Below are 18,173 nucleotides of genomic sequence, written 5' to 3' on the forward strand. Positions count from 1 at the left end.
CGCGCTGCTGGCCTTGTTCTGCATCACAAACCAGCTGTTTAGCCCACTGAGCTAAACCAGCCTGTGCTTATAGTGTGCACACTGTTTTAAGATTTCATCAGCAGTTAAAAGCCGAATAGGGATAAAATGCTGCACATAAAATCTAAGTAAGCTGACATCCATACCTTGCAGTGCTGGTTATGCAGCACTTATCAAAACACTCAAAAGCAGAATATGGTCATCATGCTTGAGAGTTCTCACTTAATTGTGGACAGAAATTTAGAACATAGTATACTGAAACAATCAACTAGTCTGTGGAGATAGGAAAGCAAATAAAGCAAAATACTGCAGGTGCTGGAAATCTTTGTGTTCTGATGAATGATCTGAAACATTAATTCTACCTTTCTCTCTCCACAGATGCTTGCCAAGCTGCTTAGTGCTCCGTGCATATTTTGTCTTCAACTAAAGTGGTGCTGCATAAGACCACTGCAAGTAGAGCTGCTCTGTTTGGAACTCCTGAACAATGTCCCCTGAGGACAGCAGCCTACCATCTCCATCTGAAATTAGTACATTGGTGCCATTTGCAACGCTTTGCACTCTTAGTAATCCGATCAACTTGGAAAAGTTTTCTATTTTGTTGAATTGATGCTGTTACCATAAAGGGAAAATGATAAATAGGCTGTTCTTTAAACAAGCTCTCTCGTTTGATGTTGGTGAGATCTGTGGCCAACTACTTAGCTGATTTGGTGTGTATTCAGTGGTGGTGACTTGGGACGATTCAGTGATTCAATAGTTTATTATGACAATGACCTTGGAGGGCAGCACCGTGGATCCAGGTTAGACCTGGCCACGGGTCTATGTGGAACTTGCACATTCTCCCAGTGTCTGCTTGGGTCTCACCCCCACAACCCAAAGAACCCAGGTAGGTGGATTGGCCACACTAAATTGCCCCTTAATTGGAAAAAAAATAGAATTGGGTACTCTAAATTTATTTTTAAAAATGACAACGACCTTGGCTGTGAGAACCAAATGTTGTAAATTCTTTGAAGGTTGGCCTCCAGAAACCCCATTTGTGAAGCGCTGGGACTGGCAAAGCAGGTCCGAGGGGCTGCACGGCTTACTTCTGCTCCTACTTCTTGTGTTTAATTTCTGAGACCGCCTTCCCCTGACACAGCCATTAAATGTGGGTCCTGGAATAAAACACTGGCGTGTGTATATAATGCATGCAATATAATCGCAATGGCTTTGCTTAACCCTCAAGAACTCCTCAAAATCTAAATACAGCATTGGAACCCTGCAAATACACGTCCACGCTTTGGAAGATGCAAAAGGAATGATGGCTGGAAGAAAAACAGTTATAATAGGAAATAAAAGTCCTGCAATGCAAAAAATCAACAGGGGTTAGGGAAACAAAGGTTTTTCTTCAGGTGGCTCACCATTGACTACTGACGGTTCTTCCAGTCCTGACGATGCCCACGTTGTTTTGCGCGGTTCACCCGTCCAGTCACTGGGGAACTTGTTGGGTGTGGGACTGGAAGATCTCGCTGGCTGGAAGGGCTGGAAAATCCTGCCCAATACATTGATCAGAAACTAAAACAATCCAAGTGATTTTATTCAGGTTTCTACTGTCTTAATTTCAAATGGGTGAGCATTACTAGAGCAAGGAATTAGTGTGGGATCTTTTTGGGTAACATTTTAAGCAGTGCTGATTCAACTGCAAAATTCCAGCATTTATTTTCTGGCCATAACATATATACACTCTGAGAGTTGGGTCACAAAACGTCATGTCTGATTTTATAGCCCGCACTCACTGCTTGATGGCACTCTATGGTATGTGTGGAAATTGAGGCTTAGGTACAGCCAGATAGACGTGGAGGAAAAAAAATCACCTGCACACATCCCGTTCCTCTTAATTGGCTTCTCATTTGTCATGGTAGAAACCTCTGATCAGGTGGCCTTGGTGATTATAGAGAGACAAAATATCAACCATGACATTTGTAAGAACAGCTTTCAGAATAACACTGGAGTTACTGCAGCTTGCTCTACGATGGAAGACGATCTGTTTTGTTTTTAGAATCCAGGTGAGTCATTGTTGTATTATATGTACTTTTAAAAAAAATTTGCAGACACATTTCGCATTTGGGAAATTATTCATGGAAATTCATTGAAAGCAGTAAAATTCAAGATCTTATATTTTTTAATGAAGTATCCACAGGTGTTGTCACAAAAACTTGAAATATGATTACTAACCATCTTAAAAATCATCCAATTACTCCTGGCATAATAAGGAAGAAAGATTTTATTAGCCCAAAGACATATATAAAATTCATGATGCTACTTAAACAATATTTGCTGTAATGATAACAGAAAAAATAAACGTGTCATTGATTAATGCGAACAACCCTCATCAAATGTTCAGATATACACCAACAAAATATCCTGAAAATTCAATAAACAAGCACAGTGGCAACTGAGTTTTCCAAAAGGCCAATTTTTCTTCTCAGAATTACTTCTTTTTGCGTATTAGATGTGTTTTATACAGCATTGTTCTTTTTCATTATTGATTTATTTTAATCCCAGACTGTCAAACATAATGAGCCAAAAATTCAACTGGCTTGAAAATAGTAATAGAGGGTCTGATCCCTGCACCTTAATAAACTGGCTCAAGGTGCCGATAATGGGTGTCGCCACGCAGATCACCAGGAAAGAGATTTCAATCATTGGGTAAGGCCTGCAACTATTCTCAAGAATATTATTAATATGGGTCGGTGACTAGGGTAGGAATGGAGGGTGGTGACGGTGATTGGAGAGGGCCACGGTCATGAGAAATGGTGACTGGGGTTTTAATGTGGTGCTGTTAGGAGCACTCCTATTCCTTTGTACCTCATGTTGTTAAGATTACACGTTTACGAATGGGACATAAATTTATGATCAGTTGATTAGAAATTGCCGGAGAATTACATGTCACATATTAAAAACAGGCACCACGAGGTACTGAAGAAATTGAGAAAAAAAACTAAGTAGGAACTATTTTTATTGGTTGTCTTAGTTAATAGTATCAAAATAAGATGTTGGCAAATTAGTTTTAAGAGTCAGAATTCTTAAAACATATAAACTTCAATCTACAAAATTCAGACATTTAAATATAAAATATAGAAGTATAATTATAATTGTACTTTTTAAAATTCAAGTCTCCGATTTATATTAAAAAGATGAACTCTAAAGATGTACATGTTTATGAAATTGTATTATACTTCGGAGCGTGGTCTGGAATTTCCATTAATTTCAAGGGGGGGGGGGGGGGGAAAGAAAAGGTTATTTCAGTTTGCAAAAATTGCCTGTTAACCATTGTTAAACCAAGCATGCAAGTCATATACCTTAGGCAAAAGTGTCTCCTTAGTATTGAGGCTAACGTTTTGAATAGATACCTAAACGCTACCATAATTGTAAATAGAGGGAATGCCAGCATAAACAAAATCAATACTTTACATCAGTCATTAAAGTGGGTGTTTATGCAATATTTACATACATTTTCTTCACTTTTATTTCATCTATGTAACCAAAATACATAAATTAACATGTTAAGAAACTTAATACATTCGTTTTTACTCTTTCTTTCCACCATGGGTAAAGGAGGAAGCAGCTTGCATACTTTGGCTGCATGTTCAAATACAAATAAATCGTGAATGCTCAAACTTAATAAAGACAAAGATCAACCTCTCATGAAACAATTTTCTTGAATTAAGTTTTATTTTAAAAATAGGATCGGAATAAAGATCCTAAGGGAAATGGCAAAATGCTGTTCTGCAGAGATGAACATTATAAAGGGAGTACATATAATATATACGGTGTAAGGAGTTTCCTGTTTTCCGCTGCAAATTAGTTTTGATAAACCCATTGTAATGGTGTTTGAAGGGAATAAATATTTCTCGCAATGAGCAACATTTTGGTTATGTACTGATGTTTCAAAATGCTGTTAAGACCTCTAGAAACCCACAAATCTTCACAAAACAGCATTAACTCAAGTAAAATTCCAAACACAGTATATATTATATGACAAGCATTTCAGTGAGTGAATTAAAATGTTAACCTAATCTAGGGGTTCTGATGACATTCATGAACAATTCAGATTTAATTCTTATCAGAATCCCTTAAACAGGATATGGCCTCAAAACCCACTCACAATTATTCATTAATTTATTTACACCATGTCTGACAAAGAATTACAAAAGGGAAAGAGACATTTTAATTGAGTTTGCGGGAGCATTACTGTTAAGAACCAGCAAGACTGAAACAAGGTCACATTAAACTTGTACAGAAAGTGACAATTATTTCTTGGTTCACTGGGTATTAAAAAAAATCTGAAACAGCCATTTAAACAAAATCCAGAATATTTACCATAATAACAATCTCCAACTTAATTGGATACAACACACTGCTTGGTATCTTAATGAGCATGATTCTCCTATAAATGTCTGTAATAATTGTAAGTGATGAATTGCAAAACTGTTTTCTTAACACTAACAGTTAATACAGAAATAACAGGTAAGAGGGAAAACAACCATTTGTTTTAAAAATCCAATCAAATAACAATGGTAAACCAAGAAATAAAAACTGTCACATTACTTCAGAAAAATGAATAGCAAAAGAAAACAAGCTCACCTCAGTGAGAAGATTACAGTCAAATCAAACATCAACCGTAGGTTGCCAAGGAGAAATCAGAATGGGAACAAAGTTCTTAAATGTCTTAAAGAAATATTCTGCTTAAGAATGTACTGTTTACATTTGGCAGTTTGGAAGAAAAATGATCTACAATCATGTACACATTTACTGCATGCAGTGCATGGCATCCCATCACTTTCAATAGTGATTATCTGTTCTCGCATGTTTAAAAACACAGTTTTGCTTGTTATTTACATAGAATTGGTGGTGTCAAAAGGTAGAAAACCTCCGGAGTGTAATAATCTTTGTCCCGGCCCTAACCATTAACAATAGAAAAAAAATTATATATTCAAGGCACAATCACCAAATGCTATACCTTTTGAGGGAAGATATCGACTTAATGTAGCATAACAGACATAGGCAGAAAGTGCACAAAAACAACACTGTGTAGTAATGTACTATTTGCAAACATCCAATAAAAAGTAATTTGACCACTTAATTACGGATTACAAAAAAGCCAACTTTCCTTTAAAATCAGAAAATAGGGAGCAAGCTCCAGAACAGATTACTCTATGGAATGAATGTTTCTCCATAGAAAGCCCAAGTAAGCATAATTGAGCTAATATTCATATACAATGGGACCTTTAAACCATGACAATTGTTATTTGCGTACCAGTGCCAAATAAGTTCCCATGAAATCCTGTATTGTTGAACGGGCGGGGGAAATTCTCACAAACTATACAAGTCTGGAAATTTCAGCACGATTCACATGCTTGGTCATTCTAAAATCTCATAACCAATTTCCCAACCATCAAAGGAGCTGGGCATGTTCTTATAAACCCTTTATAAAGCATTTATATGTGCATGTGCTATAAAGCCATTTGAACAGATGGCATAATTCAACCCCATCCCTGTACTATATCTTAAAATATTTTTTCTACTTACAATATACAATTTGTGTGTATGTGTGCGAATGCATGTTAGTGAAAACATAACTAAAACCAGTCTCCTTCTCTTCCTCGGCAAGTTATTTTTATCCTGATTGTATAAGGTAAGCAAGAGACAACCACTCAGTTCCAGTGCAATGCAGTCTTTTTTTTTTGTTTGCCTCTACATTCAATAAATGGGAGAAGCAGCTTACAATTACTTCAGAATAGTGGGAACATGATAGGCTATCTGTGCAATTCTTTGGAAAGCTTGAATTGCAGGTGCCCAAATGCACTTGAAGTCAAGCCTCTGCAGCACATGATGACTGGCAAATAAGCAAGGACTGATTGTTAAATTGTGGAGGGGAGGAGGAAGGGGAAGAACAACTTAAAATTATCTATCCAAATGCATTTTTGGTGGCATAAAAACACAATCATACCTGTTTAGTAATAATGAGCAGATGGTTACACATAGCTAGTAGTGCAAACACTTTCAAACATTTTCTGATTGTGAGCGAGTGTATGAAATTATCAGAAACTGGAAATTTAAGGCATGAAAGTGGAAAATCTTTTGACCTTAGGCTTTGGGGGCATATATTTTCGGATTCAAACGAGAGGAAAAGTCATCTTTTAACACCCGTACCAACTTGGTATTTAAGACTTCAACCTAAATGTGGTCACTGAAGAGTGGGAGCGCATTTGCAGACCAATCAACGATAAACAACACTATTCTAAACCTTTCCTTATAGGATGCAAGACAGTGCAGCACAGATGTTCTGTATAGAAGATAAATAAAACTACACATATGAATGTCTCTCAACACTAACAAATTTAAGGAATAACTGAAGAGTTTAAAAAATACTGACCAGAGTATATTTTTGAAATTAATTGACCGTTACTGCAGATGTTTGGGGGCTGCAAACATTTAACCTAAACATTACACGTGCTTGCAGGGATACTAAAACATGACAATCGCATTTTGAATGTATTTGAATTTATTATTTTAGATGACTTATAAATTCTTGGTAGGTACAAATAACAGTTTAAAAACAGAATGGAATACCTAAAATATCTCTGAACATAAAATAATGAAAATCAGAAGTTTAAAAGGCAGTTTTAAAAAGGAACTCGTCAAATTTAGTGGCAACCAATTGTCAATCATTACAGTTCTGTCAAATGCAAATACTAACTGATCCCAGCCCTCTAATCTGCAAGTTTGCCCCCACAACCTAAACAAAACCAGAATCTGTGGTTCTTCAGAGAACAGAAGATGGAAGTAGAAGGTGAAAATGTACATCAAAATGCCAAGATTCTACCGTGAATTAATGCTGGCAAAACATCAAAGATTTGTGCATTGAGATAGTGCACCAGGCAGTAGCTAACAAATACCAAACAAGATTTTAAACTCTCTAGAGATTAAATGTTTCATTTAACAAATCAGTCCTTGCTCATTTTGCCTTCTGATTAAACCAAACTCAAATCATATCTCCAAGCAGTCTGCAAGTGAGAATGCAGTGACCTCAAGTGCACCAATCCCTTACCTGTTCTTGTCTAAACAAGAAGCCTCATTGAGTAGACAAAACCCTACAGTTGTTTACCAACCAATCAGGTTAGCCTTTGCTTTTTCAGTCAGTTTCCGCAGCCTGCCCCTACTGGATGTTCCAAAAGTTAAAGAGGAATCTTCAAACAGTAGCTGCCTTTGCTCTTCCTCTGAATCCTCCTCATTGTAGCACGTTGTCCGTCTACCTTGATTCCTCGTTTTCATGACAGATTTAGAGCCCACGGCCTCCTCAGTCCTTTTGTCATCTTCCACAGGCTCTGCAGACTCAATGGGCTCCACAGGCTCCTCATGCTTCCTTCTGTTGCTCCTCGTCTGCATTTTACGTTTAGCAGCAACTGTCAATTTGGATTTAGCTTGTAGACTCTTTCCTTTGGGTTTCCTGCCTCTTGTTGGTTTCTTCTGCAAAGATTTTCTTTGTGTGTTGCTCTCTGAACTAGAGCTGCTTTCTGAGGTAGCTTCTTCACCATTTTCATTGGATGTGTCTTTTTTTACTTCTGCTTTCTTCATTTCATTCTGTTGTTGAATAATAAGTAGTTCTTTTTTACTTTTCCTACCTCTTTTCTTACCAGGTCCTTTTAGACTTTTTACTTCCTGCGGCTTCCTACCAGGACCTCTCTTGACCACAGATTCAGAGATACATGCACTGTGTCCATTTATTTGTGGAGTCTTCTGTGCTGAAGATTCAGCTTTGATGTCACCTTATATTAAAGGGAATATAAATATGTACGTTAAAACATACATATATAAAGCTAATATAAAATGTAAACAAGTCACATTATATTCAGAATAATTTAATAGAGTCATAGAGGTTTACAGCATCTGACAGTTAAATTTTTTTCCTTCAAATGAAGTTAATGGTGCACAAGTTAAGTTTGGGTCAAAGGCATACCCTTGTCCACTCTTTCATATTTAGGCATAGCTGAATATTTTCTCTTAAATTACCTATCAAATTTAATTTACTTAAACTTAAGAAGCAAACATAATACAAATTTGAAAACTCCTTCCCTTAAACCCTTGTGCCTCTGCATTTATTTTTTTAGAAACCTAGTCAAAACCTATCTTTATGAAAATTCCTTAGTCACCCCTCCTAATGGGCAAGGCTTTCTGGCCTCCCCGCGGTGTGTTTCTTGGTGGCAGCAACAACAGCCTGCCATTGGCCAGCAGTGGGATCTACGAGTACCGGCTCTGCCAATGGGATTACCCATCCAATCCAACCCGCTGTGCCACTGTGGTGTGCCATTGCTGGGACCAGAATATCCCACTGCCATCAACTGCCAGAAGATGTTGCCCAATATCTCCCTCCATGGCACGGCATCCATTCCCCTACCTATCTCCATTGTGAAGCATCTTTGGAAAATTTGGACTTCAAAGGCACTCGAAATAGTCATGCAAATGGTAGGTGTCATTACAGATTCAGATGTCAAATCTTGTTCCTGCTGGCTTTCCAACTTTCATAAATTATGACCCTACCAAAGCCTAGCCATCCATGTATAATTCCACAGACCCTTAACCACCACTATATTTACTGACTTACACTAGGTCCCTGTACTGCAATGCATTAAATTTAAAATTCTTACTTTAATTTTCAAATGCATCTATAATCCTCCAATCTTATAGCTAATCATTTGATCTCCAAACCTGCCTATTTGTATATTCCACCCTACCTTTGTATGGCCAGTCACAGCATAGCTTGTAGCAGCCTCTGCCATATCCTCTGGAATTTCCTATATTCACCAATTCTAAAAACTTTTATGAGGTATGTGGGATTTTGTTTTACATAAAGGCACTATATAAATATAAGGGGTTGGATTCTCTGGTCGCCAACGCCAAAATCGCATTCGGCGATCAGCTGGAGAATCAAAGTTCCCGACCGAATCGAGAGCGGCGCCGCTTTCGCGATACGTACGCTGCGTGACGTATCGACGGCCACAGGATGTTGCTTGAGGCTCTTCAACCAATGCTCCACCCCTTACCGGCCGAGTTCCTGACGGCGCCGGTCGCATGTGTTCTCATCCGTTGGGAACTCGATGTGGCGGCTGCGGACTCAGTCCAGCGCCGCCATTGTCAGGGGAGGGCCAATCCGCGGGCAGGTGGGGACGTTATCAGGGGCTGGGGCACTGTGGGGGGGGGGGGGGGTGGTCCGGGGCGCACGAGCCGGCCAAAGGGTGGGGCACTATTTTGTGGGCCGGGTCCGTGAGCAACCTCCGTCACGTAGCACCGCACGCACGTGTGGCCATAGACCTGGCAATTCTCCGGCCGTATCGTCAGCTAGAGCTGGACGCTCTACGCTGCCGGCATGCCAACCCCCGACCAAGGAGGATCGGTGGCTGTTTTAAGCCATTTCTTACACACCGGCGTGAGGACACAGCCCCAGAAATGGCGAATCCAGCCCAAGGTGTTGTTATTGCAAAGGTACCCCAGCACAGAAAAGTTTTGAAACCCCACCGCCCTAAAATGCAGGATATGGTTAGCGTATAATCTGCTGACTATGTGTGTGCAAAATTACAAAGACTTCTTCTGGTTGCTATGCATTAGTAACACTCTAGCATTATGACAAAGATGCCCTGCATTAGAAGCATTGGAAATGTAGCAGGAGCATTTTCTGGTTGTTGCGTTAGCAGTATTGTAAATATGGGATGAATTTCAGAACCCGCCGTGGAGTGTTCCTCAGTGGCAGGAGGCGGCCCGTCATTGGCTGGCTGCGGGATCTTCTGGCCCTGCCACTGTCTTTGGGCTTTCCCACTGAACCCACCCCCGCTGTTGGGAAATCCGTGGCGGAGGTCATCATCGTCGGGATCAGAAGATTTCTTCTTTCCAACAAAAAACAGTACAGCATAGGAACAGGCCCTTCAGCCCTCCAGGCCTGCACCGATCACGTGTCCTATCTAGACCAACTGCCTGTATCCTTCTTTACCCCGTCTGTTCATGTGCCTATCCAGATAAGTCTTAAAGGACGCTAACGTATCTGCCTCAACCACCTCAATTGGCAGGGCATTCCAGGCCACCACCACCCTGTGTGTAAAAAACTTCCCCAGCACATCTCCACTGAACCTATCCCTCCTCACTTTGAACTTGCACCCCCTTGTAATTGTCATTTCCACCCTGGGAAAATGTCTCCCAACTGTTCACCCTATCTATACCGCTCATAATTTTATAAACTTCTATCAGGTCGCCCCTCAGCCTCCATCTCTCTAGGGAGAACAATCCCAGTCCGTGTGGAGTTTGCACACTCTCCCCGCATTTGCGTGCCCCCACAACCCAAAAGATGTGCAGGGCAGGTGGATTGCCACGCTAGATTGCCCCTTAATTGAAAAAAATTGGGTACTCTAAATTTACATTAAGAAGTTTTTTAAGATACTTGCCTTTAGGTTGTTTAAATGGTGTTGATTTATTTCGACGTGTTAACCTCCTTTTCTCAGGCTTTTCATCTGTCAATGAAGTCTGAGTATTGTGTTTTGATTCCGATAGTTTAGGATAACAAAGATTGTTCTGGGCTTTCGATGGCTTAGCGTTATGGTCTGCTGAAACATATTAAAAAGAAAAATGTCTTAATTACATAATAGGTGGGAAATTGGGCTTGTTTACACCTATTTCTGGGCACAAGTGTCCTTTAAACTCCAAAAGATGACCGCAATGCGTGTGCAAATTGCGATGGTCACTTTATTAGTGAGGACCTTCACACACGGGCAGTGAAAGGGCAATGCAGAGCAGGAAGATCAAGACATCAACCTGCATGCAACATTAATTTAATAATAGCACTACCATTTAGGAGCTTAGCACTTCAGCCAACACTCTCTTAATTTGGCACAACTGAACACACATTCTACAGCAGGAGGGTCCCCCTACAGCCAGTTCTATTTAAAGGAATCATCAACTACTTACAGATTATTTGTGATTGAATTCGTCTAGCTATTGCTATAATTCTACAAGTGTTCAGTGCTTTCTATAATTGTTCTCAGTTGCAAACGTCTGCAGGGAGTGCTATGGCAGCTGAAGAAGGTTTTTTTTTGTTGCTAACTTCTGCACAAACCAAATGCTCCCAATGGATACATCAGTAGGCATTACCCTATGGAATGCAGCATGCCTTGGACAATGAGCAGAGCTGGACAAGCTGTTGGAAGAGTGAGGAGAAAGGTTCACGGCAATAAGCCGTGTTTTCAAAGAATGTTCAAAAGACAATTCTCCTGCTTAAACCTCAGGGAAGATAAAGTGTGAGATGTCTGTGCTTTACTAATAATACCCTTCCTGAAATGCCACCTCCTGCAGCAAGAACTGCAACCATGGAGCATAACAACAACTGCATTGGCTATACGGCCTACCTTGGCAATGAATATTTATGCTTCATGGCTCCTTCCAGGCTGGAGATGCAGCATGCAGTCTGCTGTTGTGGAAGGGAAATCACTGAAACTCTCTACTCAAAAAAAAACTAATTACATTCACCCTCTCCTTCCAGAGGACAGGCCTGTGGAAAACTGCAGCTTTCCCCTTGGCGCAAGGCGCCAATGACTTCATGCACACTGCGTGCCACTTGTCAACACCATCCCCTATACTGGAAGGGAAACAGATCCCACTCCCGCCAATTCCAACTGGTGTGTGACCGTAGCACAGAATCATGCAGGACACGCAGCCCTAGTATCCTGGTGGCCGCCATGTTGCCTTCAATCTGCATAGTCCTCTGTGCCATCAGCATTTGAGCCACAACAACAAACCCAAAGGTTGTTACAAGGGGCTACCCACAGGTGATGTGGCTGAAGACTTTGGTGTGCAAGCCCACATACACAGTGAAAACCGTGCTACCACATGACACGTCATAGTGGAAAATACTGGCATGCCGAAACACCAGACAGACTCTGCCCAGGCCGTTGAAGGCAGGTCCCGCTGCGTTTGAGTTGGGAATGTTACAGAAACAGATGTTGTGTTGGATTTGGAGTTGGCAAGTTGTGTGCTTTCTTCTCCTGTACGGGCAGTTGAGTGTTGGTAATGGCTTGTGCAGAGAGGATGGAAGGACATCATTAGTTAAGGTAACGGTGAACCATGGGTGTAAGACGATAGGAGGTTGAAGGTGAGTGTTGGCTGCTCAGATGCGGATGTCATGAGCAGCCTGGAATGTGTTGACCTGAAGTGACCTGTGCAGGGGATTGCTTTTTAATGCCACTCAGCGTTCCCAACCTCCTGAAGTCCTGGATTCTTCCTGGCACATTGTCTCCAGGTTCGAGAGACACCCCCCTCCCGGTTTTCCGATGGCAGAGACGGCTCGTTGTTGGCTGCTTGCGGATCGCGAGATACATTTCACACAGTAACCACAGCCATTATGGCAGATGTCTGAGCTTCAACTGCAGCACTTTGACATTGGGACAAATTTTGTTGTGCATAGCCATCAGTGTTCCTCAGTAGGATGCCTAATTGAACAAGAACAATACAGCACATGAATAGGCCGTTCAGCCCTCCAAGCCTGAACCTGTCTTACCACGCTTTGCCATATTCCTCTATACCTCTAGTGCCATATTCCTCTCTATCCATCCTATCCATGTACCTGTCGAGATGCCTTTTGAACACCGTTAATGTATCTGCTTCCACAACCTCCCCTGGCAGCACATTCCAGGCACTCACCATCCTCTGTGTAAAAAACCTGACTCGCACATCTCCTCTAAACTTTGCCCCACAGACCTTAAACCTATGCCCCCTGGTGACTGACCCCTCCGCCCTGGGAAAGAGTGCCTGCCTATCCACTCTATCCATGCCCCTCATAATCATGTAGGTCTCTATCGGGTTGCCCATCAACCTTTGTTGTTCTAATGGAAACAGTCCGCGTCTATTCAGCCTCCCCGCAAGGCTAACACCCTCCAGACCAGGCAACATCCTGGTAAACCTCCTCTGCACCCTCTCCAAAGCTTCTGGTAGTGTGGCGACCAGAAATGTGGGCAATATTTCAAGTGCGGCCTTACCAAGGTTCTATACAACTGTAGCATGACTTGTCAATTTCTATGCTCGATGCCCCGTCCAATGAAGGCAAGCATTCCGTACTTTCTTGACTACCTTACCCCTTGTGTTGCCACTTTCAAAGATCTGTGGACCTGTAAACTCAGAACTCTCTGACTTTCTGTATTCCTAAGAGTTTTGCCATTTACTGTATATTTCCCCTTTATGTTAGACGTACCAAATGCATTACCTCACATTTGTCTGGATTAAATTCCATTTGCCATTTCTCTGCCCAAGTTTCCAACCTATCTGTATCTTGCTGTATCCTGACAATCCTCAACACTATCTGCCACTCCACCAACATTGGTGTCATCCGCAAATTTACTAATCAGACTAGCTACATTTTCCTCCAAATTGTTTATGTATATTACTAACAACAGAGGCCGCAGCACAGATCGCTGTGGAACACCACTAGTCACAACCGATCATTCAGAAAAACACCCTTCTACTGCTATCCTTTACCTTCTGTGACCGAGCCAGTTCTGTATCCAATGAAATGTTTATCTGAGTCCTATTAAGCACAGCCTTAGTGTAACCTTGCTCTGCAATGAGGTTGGGCCTGCACTATGCTTGCCCCTCATGCCCAATATCTTACCATGTGCAGATCCTGTTTCCAATCTATCTTCTTAGATTGTGTTGTGTAAGTATCTGAACAAGCGGTTGTGAGTGGGAAGTCAGAAGACGCTGCTGTGTTTTCAACATTGGTTAAACCAATAATGGCCAGCAGGGTCTCCTCCATGGGGGTGAGGACATCATGTGCACTTGTTTGTGTTCAATTAACTCTGACTGCCATGTCAATGAGTGTTGTGCAATCTGTTTTGCAAGCTAAGAGCTGTGGACATGCAGTTGTGCACGTGGTGAGGGTGAGGTAAAGCTCATGAAAGTCAGATACGAGACCCGAATGCTCGAGACTGTTGATAATTGAGTGATGAGGATGAGGAAACTGAGCAGTCTCTGTGGTCCAGTGGGTTGGATGTGACACCTGAAGTTACAACTGACTGTGGCCACTCATGTGAGGCCATTAAACATCTTGTGGCACTTTATTCAAGTCCTTTGGGTTTGACACTTAGCATTGACCTGCATGGCTACCTGCTCAGACTGCCTTTTAAGACTGTGTTTGGAGGGCTGGATGACACCCTGCAGCTCAAATCTCCCACTTTCAACCTCCTCCAAGGGCCCTGGTGCATCATCCAAAAACCTGAGAACACACAGTTTTCCTTGTTGCACCATTTTACACTGTTCCTGGGTCAGATTCCCTTCCTGAATGACAGCCAGCCCTTACTCCAGCCGCGATGTGTTGTTCCCTTTAGGAGGTGCAGGCTAGCTTTAAATGGTGCCTTAAGTTATGATTCTGGGTTCTCTGCTGATGTATACAGCCCATGAAGAGCAGCTTTAACACTGGCTGCACGCAGCAATCATTGAAATGATGAGGCAGCATTAAGCAGGCATGCGGCCTTCATTCCATTGAATGGGCATGGGCTAATCGTGCATCACAATCCCCAGACCTGTTTTTGCTAATACTCCAATTTACCCTACTTTGTCTTTCCTTTTCCCATTAGAATAATTGTATTGTGATTTTTTCCTATGAAGAACTTCTTTCCCCCCAAAATAGCATTGGATAACACTGGATAGTCATAACAATGTTCACATAATTCTAAATTATTGCAGCAGGCAATTAACAAATAACAGTCTGGGTCTAATAACTCAAGTGACAAAGTGCTTGGATCCTGAAAATGTTATTCAAATTTCTCTTCCCACAATGAAGGATTCAATAGGCAGAGCCCTACATGGAACTTGGTGCTCCAAGAGGAGCCAAACAAGTTGTGTCCTACTGGCTCAGCTGCACAGGTGGGAGAGCGGATCAGTAACCAATGAAAGAGATGATGTGGAGATGCCGGCGTTGGATTGGGGTGAGCACAGTAACAAGTGTTACAACACCACGTTAAAGTCCAAGGGTTTGTTTTGAATCACTAGCTTTCGGAGCACTGCTCCTTCACCTGAGGAAGGAGCAGTGCTCCAAAAGCTAGTGATTCAAACAACCCTGTTGGACTTTAACCTGGCAATGAAAGAGAGTAGAGGATGAACTGTTGAGCATGGAGAATCTGAGAGTAACCTAGCAAACTGGAGCCCAAATCCCACCATGGCGGTTGAGGATTTAAACTCAGCACAAAAGTGACCAGGACGTTGTTGGATTGCTGTAAAAGTCCATCTGTTTCACTGAAGTCCTGAGGGAAGGAGACCTACCAACTTTACTTGTTCAGACCTGCACTGATTCCAGTTCCAGACAAGCTTGATTTATCCTCGACTTCCTTTGTAAGCAATTCAGTTATGTCAAACTGCAGTGGTTCATGGAGAAGGTGGGAAAAGTTGGTTTTCCAGAAATACCCATATCCCAAGAATTAATCAAACCTTGGTCAAAATGCCTTATTCTTACATGGGTTTGAGGGTTGCTGGCAAGGGCAACATTTGTTACCCATCCCCAATTGCCCTTGAGAAGGTGGTGATGAGCTACCTTCTTGAGCTGCTGCAGTCCACCTGGTCAAGGTCCACTACAGCTGGGATGGAGATTGCATGTTTTTGGCAATGAAGGAACGGTGAGATAGTTCAAAGTCAGGATGGCGCATGTCCTGAAGGGGAACATGCAGCTGGTAATTTCCTAATCATTTGCTACCCTTGTCCTTCAAGGTGGTGTTGGTCGTGGATTTAGATGGTGCTTGTCAAAGGAGCTTTGGCGAGTTGTTGCAATGCATCTTATCGATGCTGTGCACTGCTGCCACTATGGTGGGTGGGGTGCCAATCTAGTAGGCTACTATGTCCTGGATGGTGTTGATTTTAGTGTTGTTGGTAGCTGCACACATCCAGGAAAATGGAGAATAATCAATTGCAATCCTGTCTTGCAGGTGGTGGACTGGCTTTGGGGAGTCACAGGCAAGTTACTCACAGCAGAATTCCAAGCTTCTGACCTCTTGTATATATGGCTGGTCCAGTTCAGGTTCTGCTCAATGGTAATGCCTAGGATGTTGATAGTTGGGAATTCAGTAATGGTAATGTCATTGAACGTCGGGGCAGATGGCCAGATTGTGTCTTCAATGGAATGGCCACTCACTGCCTGGCACTTATGTGGTGTGAATGTTAATTGCCCCATATCAGCCCAAGCCTAATGTTATCCAGATCCTACTGTATAATAATAATCCCTCATTGTCACAAGTAGGCTTCAGTGAAGTTACTGTGAAAAGCCCCTAGCTTTATATGGAAATGGAAGAGATTGTATATGGATCTTACTGTGTATGGACACGACAGATTGGTTCTACTGGGCCACTATTCATTAAAATTTAGATGGATGAGAGGAGAACTGATTGAAACGTATAAACTTCTAACAGCAGAACAGTGAGTGGCATTAAAAACGGAAATGAGGAGAGTATAGACCACAGCGCCTCATTGGTACCCAGGTTTGAGTTGTGAGATCTGTTCTGTATCTATCCCATTTAGCACAGCAATTGTGCCACACAATATGATGAAGGACTACACAATGACTGTGTGGTGTTCGCTCCAATACTGTCATGGGCAGATGCGCTGCAAGGTGGGACCAAGGTATTGAACTTGATGATCAGCCATTATCATAATGAATGGCGGAGCATGCTCTTAGGGCCGAATGACCTCCTCCTGCTTCTATTTTCTATGTTTCTAAGTAGACTGGTGAGGGCAAGGTCAAGTAGGTTTCCTCCGTTAGCAAATTTGATTCACTCCACGTGATGTCAAGACACAGCTGAAGTCACTGGATACAGCAAAGGTGATGGGCTCTGCAATGCTGAAGACTTGTGCTTCCGAATGAGCTGCTGCTATAGCCAAGCTGTTCCAGTTGGTTTCAGTCCCACTGGCCTCAGACCGAGCCTGGTAGATATGACCTTCAGAACTCAGCCAGCTCAGTCAGTAGTGGTGCTACCAAACTCCTCTTCTTGAAGAGCATTGAAAGCCTCCGCCCAGAGTACATTCTGTGACTTGCTACCCTGGGTGCTTCTTCACAAGTGCAAACCAGATGGATTTTTACGATAGCTTCAAGGTCACTATTACTGAGACGAGCTTATTCCAGATTCATTAATTGAATTTAAATTCCTCCAATTGCCATGATGGGAATTTAACTTGACTCCCGAAGCATGAGTCCGGGCCTCTAGATTATTATTCCAGTAATTTTACCACTGTGCTACTGCTCCCCGAATAAGCACCATTAGGGATGTAGAGGGTTTAGGGATGGAATTCAAGAGAATTTATCCATCAAAGATAAAGCATGGTTGTCCATTCAGGGCTTGAGATAGCAGTGGGATTGGAGGCAGGGAGGGTGGGTGTGTGTGTGCGTGCGTGCGTGTGTGGGAAGATGCCATAAAGTCTGTAGTTGTAAGAGTAGTGTTCAAAGGAGTGGGTTGTAGAAATAAGGATGGTTGATATACAAGATGATGAATTTTAAACTGGAGTTATTAAAACCAACATATATCAGTAAGAACACAGGTGATGGGCAAGCAGCACTTGCGACAGGCTAAGATATGAGCACATTGGTTCAAATCTACAAATAGTATCAGGCAGAAGCACGCAAAAATAGTTGATTCTAGAGTTGCCATACACATCAATTGGAGATTCAGATGAAGATTTGCTGAGGTTGAATTGGTAGCTGATGATGCTACAGAAGATACAAGGATAGAAGTTTAGCATGGATGTCAAACAGGTTGCTATGGTTGCGAACAGTTAAATTCAGTTTGAGGAGGTGGCTGGGGAGATAATGGTGGCAAAGCTACTAAATGTGTGGCGAGGTCCAAGGATAATGTGAAGACTGAAGTGTCTTCACAATATTCAGCCAAGATTACATTCACTACAAACAATGGAAATGTAATGAATATCTGCAAATATAAACCCATAAATGTTTGCCAATTTTTAATGTCAGGTTTTATAAATTGAGTGCCCAAAACACAGCTACATGTTGCAGGAGAGGATATTAAGAACCTGGCTGCAGAGGGGCAACCAGCCCTGTAGGTTTAATCATCTACTAATCGCAAACGTATGAAATCTATGCTTCA

At 42.0% G+C, this 18,173-nt stretch overlaps 1 protein-coding gene across 3 annotated transcripts in view; it reads right to left on the minus strand.

The window, feature by feature from the left end:
* Positions 1-2,260: 2,260 nt before the first annotated feature.
* LOC119967148 (pleckstrin homology domain interacting protein) overlaps positions 2,261-18,173 on the minus strand; it is a 322,696-nt gene continuing 306,783 nt past the window's right edge. For 2 of the 3 annotated variants that reach the window (XM_038799297.1, XM_038799294.1), the window contains exons 39-40: positions 10,491-10,649; positions 2,261-7,826 (exon numbers count right to left, since the gene is read on the minus strand). In XM_038799297.1, the coding sequence (XP_038655225.1) occupies positions 7,162-7,826; positions 10,491-10,649 (824 nt within the window). In that variant the 3' untranslated portion in view covers positions 2,261-7,161. The remainder of the gene's footprint in view (positions 7,827-10,490; positions 10,650-18,173) is intronic. The other variant, XM_038799295.1, reaches the window with a different exon arrangement.

Source organism: Scyliorhinus canicula, chromosome 6, assembly GCF_902713615.1.
Source record: "Scyliorhinus canicula chromosome 6, sScyCan1.1, whole genome shotgun sequence".
NCBI classification, from domain to species: Eukaryota; Metazoa; Chordata; class Chondrichthyes; order Carcharhiniformes; family Scyliorhinidae; genus Scyliorhinus; species Scyliorhinus canicula.